We start from the raw sequence: 25,883 nt of genomic DNA, 5'->3' as shown, positions 1-25,883 counted from the left end.
TCAGTTTTAAGTCAAGCAGAAATAAACAACCGGAAGCTATATTATAAGTAGTAAACAATTTCTTCGGTCTTGTTTCTTCATTTTCCTTTCTGTGATTTTGATTCTAAAAAGTACAAAACTTTTAAGCTGGAATAGAAGCTTATAGAATAATGTAAAAGTTTGTATCGAGTTGAAGATTTTCTGAAAAATGTTAAGGAAACAGTAAACGTTATCCATATTAAATTTAAGTAGAAATAAAACTGCTAATTTTATCGGCAATTATATAAATATATTTTTTATTTTTCCATTGATCGGATTTAAATTATTCAATCAATAACTTGTACTCTCTAAAATTTCTAGGATTTTTTTTTCCTGCAAACAAATTAATAGGGAAGTATAAAGAAGTATTACTTACTAAATTATTTTCTGTTATATAATTTCTAATTATTTTTGAAGTGTTTTCTGTTCGTTTATTAGCTTGCACTTGTTTTCTCTATTTCCTTGGTTTTCTACAAGGAACATCTGAAGTTTGGTTGCTGCTTATTTGCCAATTTGTATTCACTGTCTTTGAATTCGATACTAATAGAGAATACTAATACTAATAAAAAGTACTAATAGAGTTAATAATAATTGAGAATTATTCACCTTTGAAATGGTGTTTAGTACTACTATTACTTAAGCACTAGCAAAACTTTTGATAATAATTCCTTATTGTGATCTATGCCAAATGGATCGTTAAGTTTTTGTAACTTCAGAGCAGTAGCCTGCAAGAAAATAACTAACTTAAAGGGTATAACTTGTAGCCACTCCCGGACAAACCTTTATCTGTTTTTTTAAACATTCTGTAAGTTTAAAATCCCTTTGGCGCCTTGTTGATGGTAGTTTGAAAAGACAAATAATGGTATGGAAATACCGCACACATTTTCTAATATGTATGCTTTTTAGGAACTGGGTTTAACATTGGAAAACCCAGTGGTCTAGGTACATATCTTCTTGGAAATTTCAAGCTGTATTATGTGAATTTCAGTAAATGCCAGATGAACATCTTGATTGACAATCCTTAATCTGTGTTACTTTTTTTCCCCGTGCCACTCTCTACTTAGAATTTCATTTTCTTATGTAACATTTAAATTATTGTATGTTTATATGCCTCATATTTTTCATAGAGTTTTCCATGTCTGTCTTGCTGGTTATTTGAACAGATTCAGGTTGCTACCATCCATAAAATGTGTAATAGGTCACATGCGAAAGTGATCAAATAATGGATGTTAAACACTTTGCAACTTGTCAAAATGTCACCGGAAGTCTCTGACAGATGCTAGCGGTCTAAAGACTGCTTAATTATAATAGCTTTTAATTTTATACGTATTCATGCTGTGCAAATTTTTATTCTAGCTTTTTTTTCTTCATGAAATCTTACTTGTTTCCTTTTTTTCTGACTTGTTTGAATCCTCTGTTGATTCTCCCTATACGTACTAGTATGATGTATGTTGTTGACATATGTTGTTTTTGTCTCTAATGCTACTTGCCAATACCAGCAAGATTGCTTGGTGAAGTGCAGAGGGTGCATTTCCAGTTTTTAAGTGGCACCATCTACGTCCAAGAATACAACTTGAGCCATACACATGTCACAACCCGTTTTAAAAGTTGAACCTATACATACATCCATTCACTTACAGTTTGTAATGTTGGTCAGTACCAGAGAACAATCAATCTGCTGTTCAGTACCCCCATAGGTATTGATTTGTTATGGGAAATTAGAGGATTTTGTGACCTGGCAGTTTTAATGTGCACTAGTCACCATTTACTACACAGGGAGTTTTTGGCTGACCAAAATCAAACTCACGACCTCTTAGACATGGACTCAATGTCCTACCATCCAGGCTACCCCTGCCATATTCCATTACAAAGCAACAAAAAATAATAATAGTTATCCTATATTAACTTAGCCTTTAATTATTTATATAATAAATCATGGTTTAGTTTACTGAAGTGTTCAAGGCTGGACACAGGTTTTACTGACCTCAGAACAAAATCTATTTGCAGCTCCTTAGTCAAAACACTAAAAGTTAGTTTTAATGTATAAAATTTTTTTAGATCCTTTATTTAAAATTTTACTTTTTTATAGATGCAGAAGGGAATTCTCTGCAATTTTTCTGCAAGAGAAATAATATTTAAAAAAAAACTACATATTTTGATCCCACTTCAGGAAAGTAGCTTCTTTTCACTCAGGGCTAATAGAGCTAAGCAAAGGATTTCCTTTCTCACGCCGACACGAGCGAAAATGTGTCCCCCTCACCCCTACTTGAAATAGTTATACCTCATTACCATTGTCACCTCCACTTGTCCAGATGATTGGCTAGGGGAGCTCTTACTTTAGATAAACTATATGCTAACTTAGGAAAAAATCTCATTTTGTCGTTGTCAGCTTATAAGAAGTTTAAGTAAATGGAAGAATGTGAATGAAAACATATTTATCTTAAAAGTTCTAATCGTATTATTATGCAATATTTTTATTACTTTTGGTTTTTCTTTTAAATTGAAACTAATTCTATAAATTGAAAATAGTTTTATAAATTAAATTTTGATTTATTTTATCTTTTTGTCTTACAGTATTTTATTTTTGGAGAGGAAAAAAAGAAAACAAAATGGCTATGAGAAACAGACTGGCAGAATTTCATAATGTAAGAGACTTTTAATCTTCCTTGCATATGTCTATCACTTTTTTACATTTATTTTATGAGTTGTACTAAATTTTTATTTATTCCTTTTGATTTTAGAATTGAAATTGTTGCAGCTAAAAAGCACTAACCTATTTCCTTTTTCTTTTTGTAGTGTAAAAATTAATTCAGGATTTTTGAGTTGGGCTCGCAATCACCCCTGAATATATATTATAAAAATTCTTATCAAAAACGAAGTGATGAAGCTTGCACCTTAGGGGTTACAAAGTATCAAGAAGTCAAGAAAAACAAATTAAGATTTCAAGTGAAGAAAAAAAAACATTGGCAAATCACTTTTGTAGAAAGTGGGATTAAAGACATTTTAACTAGTTCAATTGCTTGGGGAAACTTGGATATGTTTTTCTCAATAACTTTTCATTTCCTTTCAGTTTCCTTCTGCAATGCAATCAAACAGGCTTAGATTTTTTGGTATTGCCTTATTCTTTAATAATTTGTATGGTTTTTGATATGTTTTCCCTTGCTTATATTTCGATCTGCCCCCTCTGATGTGAATCTTTTTCATTAGTCATCCTATTACCGAACATTCTTTCACTTATGTTTTATAAAAAAGTCGATAGTTTTGAAAGACAAATGTCAAGTGTGCAGATCAGGATTTTTTTACTGGAAGATCCCCTCATAACTATCGTACAACTTATTTTATAACTTCTATAAAAGTGACCTATTTTTTCATTGAAATTTAGGGTTGAAGAAGTTTAGATATTATATAATAATTTTGATTATCAACATCATGTTTGTTTCATTTTTGAATTTTTTACAATATTTTTGTTTTTATAAAGCATGTTAATTTTTAAAATATCTGTATAATATAAGCGATTATCAAGTAATCTATATTTCTTTCAGAAAAGTGAGAAACCAAAGTTTATAAGTGCTAGGTTTGATGATCCTATCATAGATGAAAATGGAGAATTTATATTGGATTATCTAAGCAAGGTAATTAATTTTAGTGAGTAATTATCATTTATGAAGCTGAATTTTACAGAATATCAAGAATATGTATTGAATGTATGTTGTTTGGGGTTTAATGGCTTTTTTATACTGCATATGTGCTATTTTATAATTTTAAAGTCTGTCCTTTGGAATAACATTTGTCATTGGAAAATTGGACTATATTGAAGTTAAACTATATCATTCATACATTTTAATATTTACTATTTTATTATGTCAATAAATCAAGAAAGGAGATGAGAGACAAAGGTTTTTTTTAGAATATACTTGAGAAAAACATTCAAATAAGATTCAAATATTCAGATTTATGTAATGGCTAAACTTTTCAGTGGAATAAACTGATAGGGACTTCCGAATTTATTAGAAGTTTTTGGATTAGAAATTTATAGGAACGAGTTAGGTTTTAGTTCAGTTTTAAAATAACTCAAATTTAATCATTTTAGCTTACTTATTAGTCTTTTAAATTTGATAACCTATTTTTTTAATTAATGATATAGTTTTTTTATTAATAATTAAAGCATTTAAGTAGTTAAATTAGCTAATTGATTTAGAGAAGGTATTTTTATTTTATCATCAGCAATAAACAGTTAAACTGCATAGTAGATGTGTGATTTCTAAATATTCAGCTTTAAAGCTTTATAATGTTAAACCTAAACCCAATTTACATTATCATTAACATTTTTCTACTCTGGATTTTCAATTTTAGAATTATGGTTTGTTTGTTAATGAAATTTTGTTTGAAGCTTGATATAATTATTAGTTGTTATTGCTATTTAATGTTTGTGTATTCAAATATTTAGTTAATAAAAGCTGCTAAATTATTTTAGATTCAAGAAATGAATGGCAAATTCAATTACCTTGATTTAAAAATATCTGAACTTGTTAGGCTTCAAAGTGATATTCTGGAGTTCAGTCAAACAGATGCAGGTATTTTTTCTTGCTTGAAAAAATTAAATATGAATTAATGTAATGAATTAGACGTGAAAACAATTAATCCACTTTTTTTGTAGGTATGATAATCACAATAAAATGCCAGATATAATTATTTATTAATAAATATTAACAATGAATACAGGAAATAATATTTGATATTATGCAATATTTTTCCAAAGAAATTTCCATTTATACTTTTAAAATTATAATTGTCAATTATTCTTGAATGAATTTTATTTCTTTTTTAGTTCTAGTAATTTTAGATGTAATAATCTAAACACCATCTTAGCCTATTCAAAAAAAACTTTTTGTACAAAAGCAACACATAGATTGTTGAAATGAAAAAACAAAACCATCATTAATTGCTTATAAAATGTAAAATGCAACATTGATCTGCTTATTTTAACTAAAAAATGAATTATAATTGAAAAATTATTCAAGAAGTTACTGACAACTATGTTTATATTATTATCCCTATTTTCAGTATGTCTTTACTATTTTTTTTTCATAGGGAAATATTGACAAAAATATTTTCAGTTTAGATAAAATTTTGGTCATATTTCATTATAATCATCAAATTAAATTAGTAATGGTTCGCGAGGGTCACTTATATGTGTATTTCATTTGAGTACTCAACCAAAGAACATGCATAGGGGAAGAAATTTAGCTTTCATTGACATAATGTAAACTAGTTCCCCAAGGTAAGGTGTGGTACCTGTGTATGAAGGAAAAAATAGCATTTAGGGGCACAACAGCAAAGGTTCTATAAACAGGTTTGCCCTTCCTCTCTTCCTAACCAGCCCTAGGAATCGGAAAGCGTTGAGATAAGGAAGAAAAGTTTTCTCTTTTTTTTAATCTTTGGTTTGTTCTGTGTTTTTACACTATTGACAAACAGTACTGTACTTTTAATTAAGACTTTCATTCGAAATTACATTTATATCATTCATGTTAATTAAATCTGGTAACACATTTTGGTATAGAAAGAAACAATAAAATGGCAGTTGGCTGGAAGCTGTTTACTCAACCATGCATGTAGAGTTGTCTGGCAACAGGTTCACAGGTGACATTCCTCTTTACTGTCTCTTTGCTTCATATGCGCATGCTCTGGAACTTAGTTCAAATGACACTGTGCTAAATCTGAGTATGTTGCTCACCCTGTATGTTGTTCTTCTGGTATAGCGTACCGAACTGAGCAGTTCCCCTCGTTGGATATGTATTCGAAGAGCTGGACTTCTCCTTTCTATATTCTTTGACTCAACCTTGATTGCATTTGATTTAAAGATAGGATTTTCCCTCTTCTGGTTGTTGTCAGTTTCAAAATGTTTTGACTACTTAATTCACTTTTCAATTTATTTAATACAATTTAAATATATTTCACTAGCATATGTTCAAATAAAGTTAACATTTGTTAAAAGTATCATAACATAAATACCTAATATAACACCAGTGAGCATCAATAGAATACTAAGTAAAAATATCATTATGTAATAAACTTACAGGGTTAGAAATTACTAAGTATAATTCAGTGGTTATTCTAAAGGAACAGTAACCAAAAGATTTCACTTGTCTATGCACATTTTTGCTTGCTTATTTACATAACCCTCTTACAAAATATCAATTGTTAAAAGTATCATAACATAAATACCTAATATAACACTGGTGAATATCAATAGAATACTAAGAAAAAATGTCATTATGTAATATACTTACAGGGTTAGAAATTACTAAGTATAATTCATTGGTTATTTTAAAGGAACAGTAACCAAAAGATTTCACTTTTCTTTGCACATTTTTGCTTGCTTGTTTTCACAAACCTCTTACAAAATATCATTAATTTTCAAAAAAAATATTTTTTTTTAAATTTATTAAATGAAATAAATGTTACAATACTTAAATTTTCTGAATTAATTTAAAAATGCAAGTTGAACTTTATATACATTGAAATTTTGTCATTATGTTGAATGTCAATATATATATATACGAATTTTTTTTTAAATAATGTGATTTCATTTGATTTATTCTGTATGTCTTATAGATATCAAACCGTAAAACATTTTTAAAGATTATCTAATTGCAATTTTTGATGAAATTATTTTTTTATAGCCCTTTATCCTCATTATGATAGTATTAAGGCATCAATTACTGAACTTGTGAATAAAGAAAGAGGTAAAGAAATTTGTTTTCTTATTTTTTACATAGATATATTTTTTATTTCTATTAAAAATGAAATTACAGTGGGTGATCGGTTAACGAACATAATCCGTTCCAAGACTATGTTCGCTATCCGAATTGTTCGTTAACCGATCATCGATTCACCATAGACTTCTATGTGAAATCGATTAATTCGTTCTGGAGACCCTAAAAATTATAATTTCTTATTAAGTTTTTTAAAAAGTAATACATACATATAGTCTTGCATATTAATCAGTCCTTTTCATTTTTTGCTTATGGGGCGTTGAAGAACATGTCCAATGTCGATTGCTTTTCTCTCTCTTTCAAGATTTTCCGGAAGTAATTAATAGCATTGTCGTTGTAAAAATCCCCAACCTTACTGACATCAGCTTAGTTTGGGTGCCATTCTAAGACCATTTCTCTGACATCCTCCCACTTTTTCAAAAGATCTTTAACGGCAGATGTCGGCATTAGTACCCTCTTTCGTCTTCCTTTTGTTCAGAAGGAGACACATTTCGCTGTGTTTCTTGGTGTTTTTCATTCAAAATTTCTTGGAGTTCTTCTGTCGTCAGTTAATCTACATGTCCCATTATGAGCTCTTCTATGTCATCCTCGTTCACCTCAAATTCCAGATCTCTAGCAGTTGTCAAAATTTCATTCATAATTTCAGGGGTATCTCCCTGATCACCTCCATCTCCCTGAACGAAGGATGGACACAGCTTCCGCCAAGCAGAAATCAACTGGCGCTGTGTGACTTCTGACCACGCCTTTTGAAAGATACGAATAGCTTCAAGAATGTCAAAATTTTTCTTTCCTAGACTTTTTTCAAGTCATTGTTGAGGAGAATTAGCTTGCTTCAAAACACCGACGAAACAGCGCCCGAGTGTACAATTTCTTGAAAGCTGCAATAACTTCCTGATCCATCGGCTGAATCAGCGAAGTCGTATTCGGAGGTAAAAACTGAACTGTCAGCCAAGGAAATTCTGTCAACAAATTATCTTCAAGATCCTTTGGATGTCCTGGTGCACTGTCCAATAGCAGCAGTGCTTTCAACGGCAAGTCATTGGTATCAAGGTAGTCCTTGATGCTCGGGGCACAAATTTCAAATAGCCATTCTTTGAAATAGCCATTCATTTTCTGCGTGACCCATGCCCTCTGATTCGATCTCCACATTACTGGCAGTTTGTTCTTAATTATGGAATTTTTTTTTAATGCTCTGGGATTCTCAGAGTGGTAAACGAGAAGTGTTTTAAGCTTTATAATAATAATTATTGAATGACCTTTAAATTTAAATTCATTGTTAATTCAAGTTTCTTTTAGTAATTATCAATACTAAGAATGCTTTAAATATTTCTCCTTTCAGTGATCTTATTTTGTATGCAAAATGATAACAAACGTTTAATAGTACTTTTTTTTTCAGACCGAGAAGTGTTCGTTAGAATTCGTTTTGTTCATTATCCGAATATGTGTTCGTTGTCCGAACACAAAAAATCTTTCTTGAAAGTGTTCGTTATCCGAATATGTGTTCGTTAACCGAACACAAAAATCTTTCGTGAAAGTGTTCGTTAACCGATCTGTTCATTAACCGATCTGTTCGTTAACCGATCACCCACTGTAGTTTGATCATGATGATAATTTATTGAATTGTAAAAATATTTTTTTTGATAATATTTTTATTGATAATATTAAAATAATCAATTTTTAAAATTTAACATTTTGTTTGTTAAATACACCTATTATCATTGCTTTGTTACTTTACATTTGTGATATTAATATAATTGCAACAATGAATGCTTTTTAGTGTAATTGTTATTTAAAATTTTAGATTCAACTGATTCATTTATTTATATTTTATTTTTCGATTCAAGACCAGTCGCTTAAACAATTGTAGAAATAATTTGTTACTTAATTTTAAAATATAAAATTTAAAACATTTTATTAAATTCATTCTATTAAAACTTATTGGTTCCATTAAATATGGCATTAATGACAAAAATGAACTTAATGTTTAAAATTAAAATTTTTATAAATATTTTGTTCTTTTTTTGTCAGAAAAAAATCGGAGAACATATTATGTACTAAACTGGTTTATTCACTATGATAACTAATCTCACTTTTATAAAATGGTATTTAAAATAGAAAGTTTGATAGATGCCTCCTAATTTGTTATTTTCTTTTAAAGTTTATTTTTCATTTTAATAGTCGCTCAAAATATTGAATTTATTGCAAAATCATTTATTTATGGTATCAATAGGTGCATACTAACCATACTTGTGCAAACTATGTATAAATGCTAAATTGCTTGCAGGAACTAGAGCTAACATAGACATCTTTTTCCCTAAACAAAAATTGTTTTTAAAATTCTTAATTCTCCTTGTTCATTGATTTTGTGTTGAATACATGATTATCTCAATTATATAAGGATCAATTTTTATATTTTCTCTGCGGTAGGATTCTTTCTTAGTTTTATCTGTGCCGAAATTTATAATGTTTTATTAGAAAATGGACATGAATTTCATATAACCTGCATCTTTCTATGATTAATGGTTATTATGTAGAAGTGAGCTATTGATTAAAGTTCATTGTTTCTTATAATAAAACAAGTTTGTATTTCTGCTAATAGTTTTTGTTAGTTTATAAATTTGTCAGATTTTTTTTCTTCTTAATGTTAAGGAAACAATTGGCAGCAGGTAGCATAAACAGCTTTTCTTATAATTTTTTAATTAAATTAAACCTTTTTTTCCTTGTACCTTTTTTTTGAGATTTTATTTTCAATTATAAAATGTAGTTAATCAATTTTTAGAAGTATCGTATGTCTTTTGATTTTATTTAAGTGCCAACTTAAGCTTGCACAAAAATCTATTCTAATTATGTTTTAAAATTTCTAGTAAAGTTTAAATCCTTTTTAATAAATCCCTCTCATAGATTTCAAAGAAGATTACAAAAACATAAATGAAACTAATTTGGAGAAGTCACAGTTTTGTGAAAATGTGATAGAAATTTTTAATGTTTAAAAAGTTATTTTTTGGGCTGTCTAGGCTCATAAAATCTAAATCAGATTTTAGAAATTTGTTAAATGTTTAAGGAAATATTTTTGAAAAGGGGAAGTTATTGAGGTTAATTAAGATTTTTTTTATTTAATTTGTTATTTTATATTTCAGATATGGAAAGCAAATTTGATCCACAAAAATTTACTGGATCTGAAACTGAACTGCGCATATTTAATACTCAAGTATATTTTAGTCCTATAAATACTTTCTACTATAAGTTAATGAGTTATTAATAAGTAAAGGATTAGATTCATCTAAAATTAGTACTTTTTATGGATAGGACTATGTTTTTATTTGTTAAAAAAAAGCAACTATATAGTTTTTTTTTTTTTTACTGATAGTGTTTGTGTTCATACAAGCTGTACAAATGGTTTGTACTGAATAGTATAAATGGTTATGTCATTTGTAAAGAGTCAAAAAAGTTCAAACTAACGAAAAATATATTCCTTCACTTCTGTTATAGTCATTACTTATGAGTTTTAACTGTCTTTGAAAGAATTTTTTCCAAAAACTTGCTATTTTTCTTGATTTGAAATATTTTGAAAATTCATGCATGTTTTCGTTATATTTAAAATTCACTTAAACCATAAACCACACTTTTTCAGTTTTCTTTTTGCATTTTTTTAGATAAAAAAGGGATTTATAAAATGCTGACATCAATTGGTTTTGAATCATAGTATATCAATCTTGCAATGTACTTTAGCATTTGAATTTTTTTTGTTCCTGAAAATCTAATGTATCTTTTTTAAAATAAAATATTTTTATCAGATTTTTCTTGAATATATACCATGATATTGAAAATTGTGTCTTTTACAAACAGAAGAAAAACAAGTCATGAAAATAACATTTTTTTTTGTTATTTTAAATATATTATAAAAAAAGAGAAGCAGTATAATCAATATGGGTCTTAAAAATAGAATTAATTTAATGTTAAGCTGTTTTGGATTCTATAATAATATCAAGTGTTATAAACATGTTTTATGAATTAAAACAATTTTAAAAACTTTTGACTATGCATTTTGAAATTATATATTATACAATTTAATATAAATAGTGTGGAAAGAGTTTTTTTTATTGGGTCCTTCAAAATGGAAAAACGAAGAAAGGAGAAAATAGCTTGATTGTGGAGAATTTTGAATTTCATTCACTGATTTTTTTTTTTTAATTAATTGAAACATTTTGAACAATATAGTGATTTTTAATTCATAAACCTTATCTAAAACAGCTGAAATAGTTGATATAAAAAAGTCGTAAACAGAAACATGCTCTGGTATACTATTTTTTCTTTTAAAAAAAAAGCAAATAATAATATCTAGAGTATCATTAAATTTAAGTAGCTAAAGAAAAATATTTGAAATTAAAAAAAAATTCTGCATTCAAAAATTTTTTAATTATTTTTACTTATCGAAAGAATATTTAATTCACAAATAATTAATCTACAAGTCTAATGATCCACTACAAATAAATACAACTATGTAAAACTATGACTATGTATTAATTGTATTTTACTTTTGTCATTTGGAAAGAGTTACTTTTCAAGAAACTAGAGAGAATTTCTTTTTAAAAAATTTCCAAAAGAGTAATTATGGGGATAATTTTTCAATGCTTACTTATTGTTTTTTATTAGATTATGTATGTGAAAAAGAAACTGGCAAGTATTATTACTCGTTATTACAGTATTCAAGAAGAGTATAAGGATAAATGCAAAGCTCAGGTCAGGAGGCGTGCAGAAATTGGTATGGAACTTTTTTTATATATATATACTCTTAATTTCTTTTAAAAAAAATTATTTTATTAGTAAAAAAAAGAATTTTTTAGTTTTTACTAATAATATAAAATAATGTATTGGTATGGAACTTTTATATATATATATTCTTAATTTCTTTTAAAAAAATTATTTTATTAATAAAGAAAAGAATTTTACAGTTTTTACTAATAATTAAAAATAATGTATACACTTTTGTAAATTTTTTGTATGTGCAGTGCTTTATTTGCTGTGTTGCAGCCATAGAAAATTTTTAGCATGTTTTTAAAGATTATAAACATAGTTTTTAAAAATGGGAGTGTTGTTATGCAGAACTAACTGTAGTTAAAGCAAGGTGCAAAGCTTGACTATTTACCTGAAATAATCGCAATATTTTTTTTTTAAATTTTGTTGCTCATAAGTATGTATTTTAAACAATATGTTTATTGTGTGAATTTTATTGGTATATTTATCAAGAAACCTTGCTTTCTAAAGCACTAATTTATTCATACCACAAAATAAGGCATGGGATCTATTGGTAGCCCTTATAGTTACAGAATCAGGTAAGAAGAAGGGTGATATTGACTCCCTTAAATGCAATTCAGAGAAAAATTTATAAAATTTTAATTATACATTTATTTTATTTATTTTGATATTGCTGCACAGTCATTTTTCAACTGCTGTATTTATATTTATTAGCTGGAGCTGATTTAGCAAGGATAGATTTTGAAGAAGCTATGGGACTGAAGACTGATATATTTATTCAAACGGTAATTATTTCCTGACCTAAAAAGTTGTATATTGAAAAGAAAAACAAGCATTTTAAATGTATTTTGTATGAGTGGCTCATTTATTCAGATTTACTACCACATTAGTTTCTTCCCACCAACGACTGAGGGATTCCAGTGCAAGATTGAGTGTGGTCTCAACAATTGATTTAGGCAGAGGATGAGAAAATGAATTGTTTACAGTATATGTAACTTAAGTTGGCAAGATTTTTGTCATGATTTCCTTCAGTTTCATCTGACATTAAATTTATTTTTCTATAAATGATTTTGGAAACTTTTCTGTGTACTTTAATTGTACATATAAATATCAGAAATATGCGAATTTGAATTGTTTAAAGTATATACCATTTAAGACAGTGTTATTTTTGTTAATATTTAAATTGATACTGTTTTTGTCTGGCATATTTTTACTTCATAAATTATTAAAACATTTTCTGTATACTTAATCTGATAAGAATAGGAAAGAAATGAGATTGTGTATTTTTTTAATAAATGTATCGCTTATAATAGTTTTAAGTTCATAATGTTTTAGTCAAATATTCCTTAATTTTTTATTTGGCATTACATTTTAATTTACAAATTGTTTTGGATTTAATGAAGTATATTTAATTTTTCCAAGTTGGTGTTTATTTATTTTTTCTCTTGATTTTTTCTCACTTTTGCCTGTTCTTGAATTATGCCCTTAATTTTTGCTAATTGTATGTATTCTATGTACAGATGATACTTCATTTTTACACTTGTGAGATTTCATTCTTGACTTAATAAATTTCAGAAATTTATTTTATGACTTGCAATTATTTCTGATGTGTATAGATGAGTAGGAATAATCTTCTGTTATGTAATAAACTATGGCATGACCTGTTTTTATCCTAGAAAAATCATATATTACCCATAAAATTTACTTAAAATTTTTTGAAGAAGTTCCTGAAATTTTTAAAAAACTTTGCTGCTAACCTTACATAACACTCATAACATAGGCCATAAAGAACATAAAAGCCATATCAAACAGCCATAAGCATTTGTTCAAGGTAGACAGAAATTTAAAATTGTATGATGGAAATTAAATGTTTACTTTTTATAAAATGAAAGAATTTGTTGCCTCTAAAAAATTTATCTTATAATGAAATTTAGTTAAAACTATGTTTTCCAAATAGTAAAGGGTCAAATCTGAGGATAATTGACTGACATACACAAAGCAAAGAATAAAGTATATTTTAATATACTAAATTGTAATATTAAATTCTTTTAAAAGATTTTTGTCTCTGATTTATTGTTTTTTAACTGAAATCAATGGTAGTTGGGATCAGTATAAACAATTACCAAAACGAAATATTTTTTGACTAATTATGAAAAAAGAATTGGCAGGAGATCATAGTAAAAGACTTTTAGTGTCAGTATAGTTATCATCGTAGCATCACAAAATTTAAATATTCAATTATGATCTCAATATTAACATTTTTCCTTTTCTAACAATAAGTGGGATGTAATGATTGGAAAATTTAATTACAGTGATCTTTGTTGGCAATTGTTTTTTTTAAATACTTAACATAAATTGCTGGGACTCTATTTTGTAGTTCTTATTGATGCTGGTTGATTTTAGCTTTATTTTTATTAATAATAAAATCACAACAACAAAATAACAACCTCCAGGTCATGGAGGTTAAGGTTCCACAATTTCAAACCCAACGACATGATAAAAGGAATATGGCAACATTCTGTATCAGACTGGTTGTACTGTGTGCAAAATTATAAATTCACCACTTTGAATAGCTTTTGATCTAATGCTTGCATCTTAGGATTGGAAAGTAGGACTAAGATAAAGGGATAACCTCAAATATGCTAATTAATCAGTGTGGACAATTTTTTGAATTGGGAAATCAGATACCAAAGCTTACTCCATCTAAACAAACAAAACTTTTTCCCCCCGATTTTTATTCCTAATCATCGAAATATGGAGGGTAGCCGCAACCTAGGAAATACGGTCAGGATGCTACTTTGGTCAGGAGAGGAGTTTCAAATTTGACTGCCCTTAAAGTTAATTTTACTTTTTGTGCATCTCAACATATCTCTAAAGCTTTTAGGCGAATTTAAATTCGATTTTTCAGAAACTATTCGACCGATTTTGCTGAAATTTCGTATTTTGCCATTTAAAATTGCATTCTTTAAAATAATGTAAAAAATTGTATACTTTACAATTCAAATTTCTTCGACTATTAAATAAAATAATAAAAAATAGCAAATTTATGCTGAAAGTTATATTTTACTTGGAATTATCTTTGGCCAGACAGATTTTATAATTGTGTTCTAAAATTTTTCATTTTGCTTAAAACGTTCTCAAGATATGGAGAAATAAATAAAACTAACATTAAGGGTCTAAACTTCGGACTGCTCTCCCGACTAAAGTATTAGGACCATAGTTCACAGATTGTGGCTACCCCCTATATTTTGGGAGTCAGAAATCCAAATCTGTCAAGAAATGGCGTATTTATTCAGAGAAAGTATATTTTTTTGTTGGGTTCCGTAACTTAAAATATCATCTGCACTAATTAATTAGCATATTTGAGGTTACCTCTTTGAACCATTAAGATTGAGTCCTAAAATGTGAAAAAGTGATCATTAGATCAAAAGTTATTTAGGAAGACATGTTAAATTTTTTTGCACACTGTATGTACCAGACTTCTCAGACTAGTTGGTAGTAATTAATCTAAAGCTGGGTAGGTTTTATTCCCTGTCTTTCACAGTGATAGACCAGTGCCTTAACTATTCACTTTTTATGATTAATAGATATTATTTTAAAATTTAATGGGCTTTATATTATCTGTTAAAAAAGCTGTTATAATTTTAGCTAATTATTTTTTTTAATTTTTCTCGTTCTAGCTTATTATTTTATTTAATAAGGTATGTATTTTGAATTTTCATTAAAAAGCTGCTATGTTAAAGGTTTTTCCTGATTTTGACATGACTCTTTATTGTTTATCTGAAATAAAGAGACGACATGAAGACTTTTTGAAGCTAGAAAAGTCTCTTGCTGAATTGCATGAAATGTTTTTTGAACTTGCTCTGGTTGTTCAAGTTGATGTAAGCTAATTATTTTTTTAGCTTGAATTTTTAATGAAATTTTTGTACTTAATCAATATTTTGATGACAACATTCATAAACTTAATGTAACTTTAAAAATAAAAATGCAGTATTAAGTTGATGTAAATTATCTGGGTTAAAATTAATATTTTGAAAGCCTTTCAAATTAGTTACTATCAAATTATTATACCGTATTGATCTTACGAAATATTTCAATTTTAAATAAATGGAATTGTTTTGTTACAAAAAGACATTTTATAAGATACTATCATATACCTTAAAATTTAATTTTTTTATTTTGGTATAATGTGCTGTAATCAAAACTACACATGTCTCATTAAGCTATAAGCCAGGGGTGGCGAACCTTTATACACCAACGTGCCATTTTCTCTAAAAAATTGCTTAATGTGGTCATAGACGTGCCGTCAAATAATTTTGACTTCGCGATTCTTGGGAAAATAATAATACTAAATACTATCAACTCAAAACTATTTACATTGAAAAAAAATACATTTTGCAATGTCTCAGTTATACAAGTAATTCAACTTAAAGTAACATCAATGTGACTTCTGTTGTTGCAGATTAGATGACCAATAACTATTAGGTTCTAAGATGTTAGTTTAAGCAGGACTTTTGATTTTTTTGCTAGTTATTTATTGTTAGCTTGTTTTTTTACGGTTATTAATTGTTTTTTAGTATTAATTTTTAATTTTTTTATTAATAATTGTTTGATATTTTGTTTGTTTTTTGTGAATTTTAATTTAATTGTTACATATGCTTCATAGCGTAATAACATATGTGTAATAACAATTCATAGTGTAACAACAATTGTGATTGGTGGAGTGCCCAAAATATTATGTCGCGTGCCATTGGTTCGCCATTCCTGCTATAAGCAGTAATTTTCATTTTTTTTTTTTAACAGTACAGAAATTTTTGTTAATTCATATGTTGCCTTAATTTTAATTAATTTAATCTTAACTAATATATTAAAGCAGACATGACCACATCATTCTGCATGCACCAAACATGATAAATTAGTCTGGGTGTCTATGCAATCAAACTAGAAATTCACTATGAAGGTAGATGTTGACTCTATGAGTGAACCTGACAGTCTGATTTTCAAATTTAGGCAATGGTGCCTAAAATGTTGAAGAACCCTGAAGCAGTGAGTCTTTGAAGGCAGTTAGGACTTAATGAAATGATCTATTATTTAATAAAAATAAGATTTAGTTGTTTGGAGATATATATGTGTATAATATATGTCAAATATGAACATAAATAAATCTATGTATATATAGCCGGGCAGGCCGATGGGGAGACACCCGATGAAGAGGAACACCCTGTCCCTCCAGGCTGGGCACGAGACTAACAACCCGACCCCATAAAAAAACTATTCAGAAATTGCGGGAAATAAAAATCGGGCGGATCACATCTAGATGACCTGGACAGAAAAGATGGAGAAATATAGCATTGAATAGATCTAGATGGAGTTAATTGACTGAAACTGCCTTGGCCTGTAACTGGCTGCAGTGCCTAAGAAGAATATATATATATATATGAAATAAATAAATATTTTTAGTACTAGAATCAGAATTATAATCAGTGACATATTAATAATCAGTGATTAGGACTAATAAAATCTGTGCTTTTCATTGTCTTCTAAACATTTTGCAGTACTTTTAAGCTGCTCAGATATGATCAGTAACTTAAACTGTGAACATAATATCGTGTTTCACTTAAAAAATTTATGTTACTTAAATCAAGCATATTTTTTTTCTTAATGTATGCTAGTTTAAAAGTGAAATAAAGGAATAACTTAATGTTCACCATATTCTTTAAAGATTTATAAGGTAAACATTTTACTTTTCTTTTATTAAATACCCAAACTTGTTATTTCCAGTTTACTATGATGGATAGAATTGATAAGCATTCAGTATTTGTTGATAAGCTTAGTTTGTCTGGAAATAGAGAAATCAGAGGATACGAAAACCAAATGAGATCCTCTAAATTTGTAAGTATGAAAATAGTAATATTTTTTTTAAAGTAACTAAAATTTTTATTGTACAAACAAAAATGATAATTTGCTTAGTAGTATACAACTAAAGGCCTGTTTAAACGATCCAATTTGTTGGACAGAGATTGATTGATATTGATGGAAACTTGTTTTGCTTTCAGCTTGGATCTTGTAAACAACCATCCAAGAACTTGGTTCAACTTCTTGGACGATAGTAGAGCATGTTCTACTTTCCATCCAAATTTTTTCTCCCTTAACCAATCAGCGTCTTAGGTTTTGTGACGTCAACAAGCAGGCAGCAAACTATGTCATTTTGTTGTCTGTTTTCATATATTTTAGTCCAAATAAATTGATCTGTTGCGGTTTATTTGTGTTATTATGATTTCATTTGAATTTATTTAATAATTTTAAACTTATGTAAGTATTATTTTAGAATATTGAATATGAACAATGCGCATGCGCAAGTTTTTCTTTCAACGAATCAGTGAGATTCAAGAACTTGGATAGTGTCGACGAATCATCCAATTTCTTGGACAGAGAAGTCCGTCCAATTTCTCAAATTCAGGAAATTGGACCATGTAAACAGGCCTTAACTCTTTTTCAAAATCAGTTTTTAGAAATAAATTTGTAATACATGCAGATTGTATCAAATATAACGCAACTGAAATTTTATCACATGTAATTTAATAAAATCATATTTACCTCATATATAGGAACTATGTTATGTGAAACACTTTCTTCAATTGACCTATTTATATCTAACTTAAGATCAATCATGTTATTAATAAAGAAATTTTTATGGATTCTCTTATTAACTGTTTCTCATTAACAGCTTGATGTTTCATAAGCCTTAGCTGAAAGCATTCTTTAGTGCTGAAGAAGATGATGATGCTCCGAAATTCACTAAAATTGTACTTACAGTCTAAGTTTTTTATTTGAATGGCATAGAACACAATCTAATGATAAGCCACATTTTTAAATGTTTCAAAAGTGCCTTTTTAGTTGAAATTTTTATTTCCATGTAGGCAATAAGATGCTTCTGTGTATAATGGTGTTATATTGAAATTTCAGAAACTTTAAAAGCAACTATCTTTGAATCTGTACAACGGAACAGCTGAATGTAAAATGTGGTTTATTGTCCCAAGCCCTTAAATTGTTTAGTTCAGAGCTGATAGTGCTCCAGAAAAAATCCGAATTTTTCGCTAACCATGATCCGGAAGTTTCCGGAGATCGAAGGTTCAGATGTTTCAAAAAATCATTGATCACAAAAGTTTTCAGAAATCAAATTTTCAAAGGTGGAACTTCAAAACACAGTTTATTTTATTTGTTTGTAAAGAGAGCTACTTTATAAGCTTATATTCAAGGTTAATATTCATTTTTTACCAGTAAATAGTTCATAAACTCAAGAAAGAAAGACATATTTGTAAATTACAATTACTTCTCCAGGTCATCATAGGTATGTGTAAAATTTTAAATATATTTTAAGTAAACTAAGAAATATTGAGAAAAAGGAAAAAACCTTGTTTCATTTTTTTTTTTTTTTCCTCAAGAAATTTTCCGGAATTTTGACTTGGGCTCACAATTACCCCTGTTAGTTGCAATTTTCATTATTTACATTTCTAGTACTTACAAATATACTACCCAACAATAATAGAAGAGAACCTTACAGTTTTTGACACTTATTTTAATTTTTCAAGAAATATTTAGAGAATTATTTTATAACTTTAGAGGTGTTTAGATTATGTTATTTCTAAAACTTATCAATAAATTTTATAACTTTCAGAATTGGTTTGAGAGACCGAGAGTAAATCATAAATGAAAACAAGTATTTTTGAGCACTCTATAGCAGAAAATTAGCAATAGGCTTGTAATTTGTAGCTTACTTGATTATTTGCAATAAGTGCATAAAATTTCGTAATTTAGCTTAAATATTTCTGGAGATATGAACATTTTTTTTAAAAAGTAATCTCTTTGTCTTACATCTTTTTGCTATAACTTTATTTATATTAAAAAAAGCTAAACAAAATTTTTGGAGCAATTTTCAATTTATAACTAAAGTTATTATTTTGAAATTTGAAGGAAATTCTTTAAAAAAATTTCTAGATATGATCCTTTAAATTATTTTTTATTTCCAATGAGCTGCACAATCGGTCTTGCCGATGAGCAGACCTAGTGCGTTCTCCAGAGGTGGTATCCACTCTTTCAGGACCACCATAATGGGTGAGATACCGTTGGTCATGTTAATTTGGACGTCTAGTTTCTGCCACACTAGATGGCAGCACCGAGACTCTATTTGGATGCTAAAGTGCACTAGAAATTTAATTTTGCCGGAAATGCCAAGAGCCAATGAGGCTCTCCAGGGATCTTTTACATGCCGCATAATCATACGACATGGCCGCTGAGGATTTTCTACATCCCGAAAATCCGGTGTCTGGGCCGGGGATCGAACCCGCAGGCTTGGGCTCAGAAGGCCAACGACAAACCAACTGCGCCACCCAGCCACTTATTTTTTTCATACTACTTAAAAAAAAAATTTCAGAATTTTGTAGTGAATTGCAGTTAGTAACTAATGAAAAAAGTTCAATTTGAATTTCTTGAGAATTTAAATAGTTTCTAACAATTTTCTAAGTAATTTTTGTAATTTTCAAATGATAGCTCAAAATGATAAAGGACTTTCCTAAAATTTCATTTGGACTATTAAACAAATTTTATTAATAATGACATTGACACTGTGGGGTATCTCTCATAAAAGTTTGTTTTATTTTAACTGTTTTCTTTCCTTCACATTTAAATGTACTGACGATTATTGTGAGGTATCATAAATTTGTTCTTAAATTTTGTCGAACAATATGAAATGAAAATTGTGATAAACCTCTCATTATATAGAGGTACCTTTTAAAAAATATAAAAACTACTATGAATATTGCTAGAAACTTTTTATAGTTTCAAGATATTAAAATCAAACTTTTTTCATTAATTATATAATATGATTCACTACAAAATTAAGAAAAAAAATTACATTATTTTCCATGTACGTGCATTATAAAATAACTACATTAAATAATTATATCTTAAACAATTTTTTTAAATGGTCATTCTGTAATTAATTAATAATTTTTTTCTAACAATCTCCATATCTCTATAAATATTTAAGTTTGGTATACAGCATTTTATGCTGCTATTGCAAATAACAACCAAAGTAATCAATACAAGTTACTAGTTTATTGCTATATTTCCAGGCATAATATGTTCAAAAATACTTATTTTAGTTCAGAATTTATTACTGGTCTCCAAATCTCTGAAAACTTTAAACCTTAGTGATAAATATGAGAAAGTGCATAACTTGAACATTTCTAAAGTTATAAAATGATCCGTTAAGTATTTTTTGAGAAATTTTACAAAAAAATTTAAAGAACTGAAAGAGTATTTTCCATTATTGTAGGGTATTATAGACATAATAACATTTTATGAATAACTTGTAACTATGTTACTATTGAAAATTTTAAAACGTCTCCTGCAACTGCGCACTTTATCGTGGTGTTTTGTTGGGATAGCCGACAATAAAAGAAGAAAAATAATGTTTTGCATTTATTAAAACCTCAAAATATTTAAGAGGACTAATGATTGTTTTATTTTTCAAAACTGTTTTTTTTTTTAAATTTTATTCATTGTAAAAAATTAACTGTTTATTTATATATAGTAAAAGTTTTAGATGTGCTTTAGATTTTTCAATTTTTCTTGTCACTTTGATGTTATTAAAAGAATTAAAGAGCTGAACTGGGATTAATAATAGTTCATGTTCCATAATCTGTCATATATATATATATATATATATATATATATATATATATATATATCATATATATATATATATATATATATATATATATATATATATATATATATATATATATATATATATTATATATATATATATATATATATATATATATATATATATATATATATATATATATATATATATATATATATATATATATATATATATCCATATCCTTTTTTTCTGTTCAAACTTTTCATATTTTATCTTCCAAGGTTTTTTGTTTTTATTAAAAACGAATACATTTTCTTTTATTTTTAGAGAAGATACCTCACTGTAGGATGTATTATTTTTGTCATCGCTATTATCATCATGATTGTACTCTGGTTATTTAAGTGAGTAATGTTAATCAAAAGTTAATTTTCATAGTATTTTTCAGATGTATATTTATGTGAAAAATGATTATTTTACATTAAAATCTATACAATTTTGCGATTTAGGTATTTTAATATAATGCATATTATTTGATTTTAGTATAAAATATATAGATAAATATTTTTGATGATAAAATATTAAAGTAATTTTCCTATCTGATTTTGTAGTTTTTATTTCAATAAAATGATCATTAATGATTTAAATAAATGTAAAATTGCTTTGATTGGTTACTAACTTGATTACTTAAGCTTAAATGTATATAAATAATATTCTGGGTCATGTGTCAAATGTAAAGACCTTTTTAAAAAAAAGTCTAAAAGGAAGAAAATGCTGTACCTTTCTTTTTCATTGTTTGATTTCTATTATTATATAAGATTAATTTTACCTTCAAATTTAAAATTTTTTCAACTTCAACTCGAGCAATTCAAACTCGTTCAGAACAATGAATGCTTCTAGATGGAACTGTTATATTTTCAAATTCCAATGCTGTATACTTCATTATTGATAATGACAATGCAAACTATGTGATTGAAACAAATATGTTTCTTCATTTCCAACAGGAATTATCTTTTTATTGTGGATAGAATGCAAGAAAGAGGCAAAAAACCTCTGGGTTGTGTATAGTTTACATTTTTTTAGCTCTAAATGAATAGTGTTATCTTTTAAGTGTGAATAATAGTGTTTCAAATATCAAGATAATAGAAAAAACATGTATGTGAATGAGAAAAAATTACTTGAAATTTAATAAAATGTTTATAACCACAAAAAAAATATTCGAGTTACAGTACTAATCAAGCTTTATGTATTTGAAGTTATAGTGAATCGATTGTACTTTGTCTTCTAAATATTAGTTTCAAAACATTTATAAATTTTCTGTTATATTATAAGCAAATTTATCTACTATCAGTATTTATTTAAAGCATGGCATTATTTTTATTTAAAATTAATTTTTGATTTTTACTTACCGTATATTCCGGCGCATAACGCGCCCCGGCGTATAACGCGCACCCGTAATTTCTAATTACTTTTTTTAAATCTTAAGATATACTCTTCGTATAATGCGCACAAAAATTTGGATTGTACATGTGCAGTATCTCGTCTAGTATCTATAGAAAACCAGAAAGCCTTTAAGTGTAGGGACATGTTTAGGTACAGATAATACAAAAAAATTGTTGAAAGAATGTAACACCGATATGGCAGTTATTCCGGGCGGATTGACACCATTAGTTTAGCCATTGGACGTCTGCTTTTAAAGCCAATTTAAAAAAACAGTGGAACACTTGGATGTTGGAGGGCGAGAAAACCTTTACGAAAGGAGGGCATATGCGCCATGCAAGTTTGGAAACAGTGTGCGAATGGATATTAAAAGCATGGGATGAAATTAAGCCTGAGATGGTTAGAAAATCATTCGAAAAATGCAGCATTTCAAATAATCTGCACGGATCAGAAAATAACTTTATTTATGGATGAGGGTAACACAGATGATGAAGACGAAACAGATTGTGATGACGCGCCTGAAGAAATAACGGAAGACGAATATAATGAACTATTTATGTAATAACGAAAATCAATAAAGTATATAGGTAAAGGTATGTTATTTCTTTAAAATAAAAGTATTTTTCTATATTTAAATTTTTTTAATCTATAATTTTTTATAGTCTGCGTATACCACGCACCCGTAAATTCCAATGTTATTTTTTGTGTTAAAAGTGCGCGTTATATGCCGGAATATACGGTACTTAAGTTTGATTCTAGCTTAGTAAAGTTTTAAATGTATATGTATAGATACTTTTTTTTAAATTTGTGTATCATTTAAATGATCCTTTAATGACACTTAAGTATCTTTCATATGACCTTTAAGTACTTTTTTAATGATTTAGATAAAATTTTTATGTGTTACTTGTTATGATAGGCTATGCAACATTGATAAAACATATCTCAATTTCTATTTTTCATTATTTTTTTTTCCTTTTTTTTTGTCCTAAGCTTTATTTCCAGCATTAGTTTTTGTCATTTCAAAACTTATATTTAGAATGTTTCCTCAATAGAGTTTGAGAACATGATTAGTTTGTTTAGATACATAATTAAATGTGAATTTATAAATTTACATTAATGTTGACATAGGGTTAAAAAAATGTTTAAATTTATCTTTTAGTTAGATATTAGTTATTTAGATATAACAATTATATTTAACAAAAAGCACTTGACTACTCATTTCCTGAAAAACCCTCCTTATTTTTACTTAATGGTTTAATAATTTTTGTATACAAGAACTTTTGATCGTTTGACATTTTATTTTATATTTATAAATGGTTCTTTTTTATAAATCATGTATTTAAGAAAATTTATTACAATAATCAATGAGAAAAATATTTTCTTGGTGTCTAAGATCTTAAAACGGATTTCAGTTATGTTTATTTAGCTATATCAACTATATCAAGCTTTGGAAAAGAAATTCTCTTAGCTCTAATTTTTTTTAGATATTGTAATATTCAACAATGTCTATTAATTTTCAATAATCTTATTGATTTTTTATCTTCTTTAAAGTACATTCTAGTATGTGTGTTGTGAAATTATTGCATACACCAGCACTCAATTTGGAACCTATTATTTTTTAGCTGATTTTGTCTTTATCTAGAATGCTGATTGACTCTATAGGCTTTACTTTAAAGAATTCATGCTTTCAAAGTTGTGAATATGCACTTTTAACAGTATTATGGTCATTTCCTGGAATTTTTAAACTGATTTCCGCTATATTTCACCTAAACTTTTGAAATCATTACATTATTATTGATATCTGAGGAAAATTCACTTTAATCTTAAAATTTTAGCACAGCTCATTGAATCTACTCAAAAAGTTGCTGAATTTTGAGAAACTACAGCAAGTTTTTGATAATAAAGCTAACAGATAAGGAACTTTTTCTTATTTGAAAAAAGCACACTAAAATTTAGTCTAACAGTTTAAGTTCTACTCAATAAATGTAAAATGTTTTGCGAGACTGTGAAAATTGGATATTTTGCATTTTAGGACTGTTGTTATTCCGAAAGTAGCGCTAAAAGAAAAACGATTAAAATCATTGTTCTAGATATAGCAAGAGTAAAAAAAATGCTGACTCCAAATTGGTAAATGACTCATGTTATGTAAATTGTTAAAGTTTGATTACAAATTTAATGTTTTTCTCTTCTTTAGGGGGTATATTTTTGGAGCCTAAAAATATAGTCATATGAGGGAGTTTCTCCTACTTGATGCCTTTTTTGGACAAAGCCTATAAGTTTGCTTTTTTAAGAAATATGTTGTTTTCTTATTATTCATCTTATGTTCTAGATTTTCTAATTTTATTTTTGATGTAATAACTTATTTTTATTTCTTTTTTTTTAAATAATTTTTCCTAGCATGCTAAATTTACTACCAATTGTATTTATATTTTAAAATGTTATTTAACATCTAAGTTTTCAGAAATTGTTGTGAATCTTTATTGAGCAACAATAAACTATTGAAAAAAAGTGTCTATTCATTGCTTTAAATGTGATATTATGCCTGGTGGTCCAATTTTTAGTTCATTCCTATTAATAAACTTTATTTTTTCAACAGGATATTTTATTTCATAACCGGCATTGAACAGCCGACCTGATTCTGAGTTTACGACTATACATGCTCAGCTTCATAGCCTTGTAATTTTTAACCCACTATGTAATGTTTGCTATGTAGTAAAACCTTTAAATTTTTAATTCTTTTCTATGTTGTTCATAATTTATAAAAGGTGGAATAAAACGTAAAAACTAATTGTAATTTAGAAAATTGCAACATAATAGTCTTACGTCTTTGTGACTATAATAGTGAATGATATGACTTTCAAAGTGATATTAAATTTATGTAAATCATTAATAAGATCAGTGCAGAAATATTAAAACTGACTGAAGCACAAAAAAAAAATTTATTTTTTCAAAATATATGTTTTGGATTAACACCATTACCAATGAAATGGTATTCCAGAAAACAATAATAAGACCCATCGAGGAAGAAACTAAAATCAGAAGGTTTTTTTTTATCTACATATTAAGAGTAGATAGGGATAGAATTTCTAGTGTCGTCTTGAGCACCAGAGAAATAGCAATGGAGAAGACATCCAAAACTAACATGGCACAGGATGGAGAGGGGGGGAGTTGATAGTAAGACTGAGAGTCTTATGTGCCACAGGACATGAAAAGAGATAAGGATTCTA

At 27.5% G+C, this 25,883-nt stretch overlaps 1 protein-coding gene across 3 annotated transcripts; it reads left to right on the top strand.

Annotated features, from left to right (window-relative positions):
* The first annotated feature begins 48 nt into the window (after positions 1-48).
* LOC107452232 (syntaxin-1A homolog) lies at positions 49-25,035 on the top strand. 3 transcript variants are annotated; one of them, XM_087169171.1, is made up of 12 exons: positions 49-157; positions 2,593-2,663; positions 3,561-3,650; positions 4,493-4,592; positions 6,702-6,764; positions 9,932-10,002; positions 11,448-11,556; positions 12,264-12,334; positions 15,293-15,430; positions 17,331-17,441; positions 21,547-21,620; positions 24,851-25,035. In XM_087169171.1, exons 2-12 carry the CDS (start codon positions 2,628-2,630, stop codon positions 24,870-24,872), a joined length of 885 nt encoding a protein of 294 aa, XP_087025297.1. In that variant the 5' UTR covers positions 49-157; positions 2,593-2,627; the 3' UTR covers positions 24,873-25,035. The 3 variants fall into 3 exon arrangements, with proteins under 3 accessions (XP_087025297.1, XP_087025299.1, XP_087025298.1); XM_087169172.1 differs by having other exon boundaries at positions 58-1,889; positions 2,259-2,663; XM_087169173.1 differs by lacking the exon at positions 15,293-15,430.
* The last annotated feature ends 848 nt before the right edge of the window (positions 25,036-25,883 follow it).

Source organism: Parasteatoda tepidariorum, chromosome 8, assembly GCF_982258835.1.
Source record: "Parasteatoda tepidariorum strain Cologne lab strain chromosome 8, Ptep-v5.0, whole genome shotgun sequence".
NCBI classification, from domain to species: Eukaryota; Metazoa; Arthropoda; class Arachnida; order Araneae; family Theridiidae; genus Parasteatoda; species Parasteatoda tepidariorum.
Note: the sequence above shows the minus strand (reverse complement) of the source record. Positions and strands in the feature narration are given on the sequence as shown.

Bases quoted from the DNA above. Each gene is read 5' to 3' on its own strand.
- LOC107452232 (XM_087169171.1), top strand. From the start codon at position 2,628: ATGGCTATGAGAAACAGACTGGCAGAATTTCATAAT. The intron at 10,003-11,447 runs GTATATTTTAGT...GTTTTTTATTAG, and splicing joins TGCGCATATTTAATACTCAA to ATTATGTATGTGAAAAAGAA. The intron at 17,442-21,546 runs GTAAGTATGAAA...TTTTATTTTTAG, and splicing joins AAATGAGATCCTCTAAATTT to AGAAGATACCTCACTGTAGG.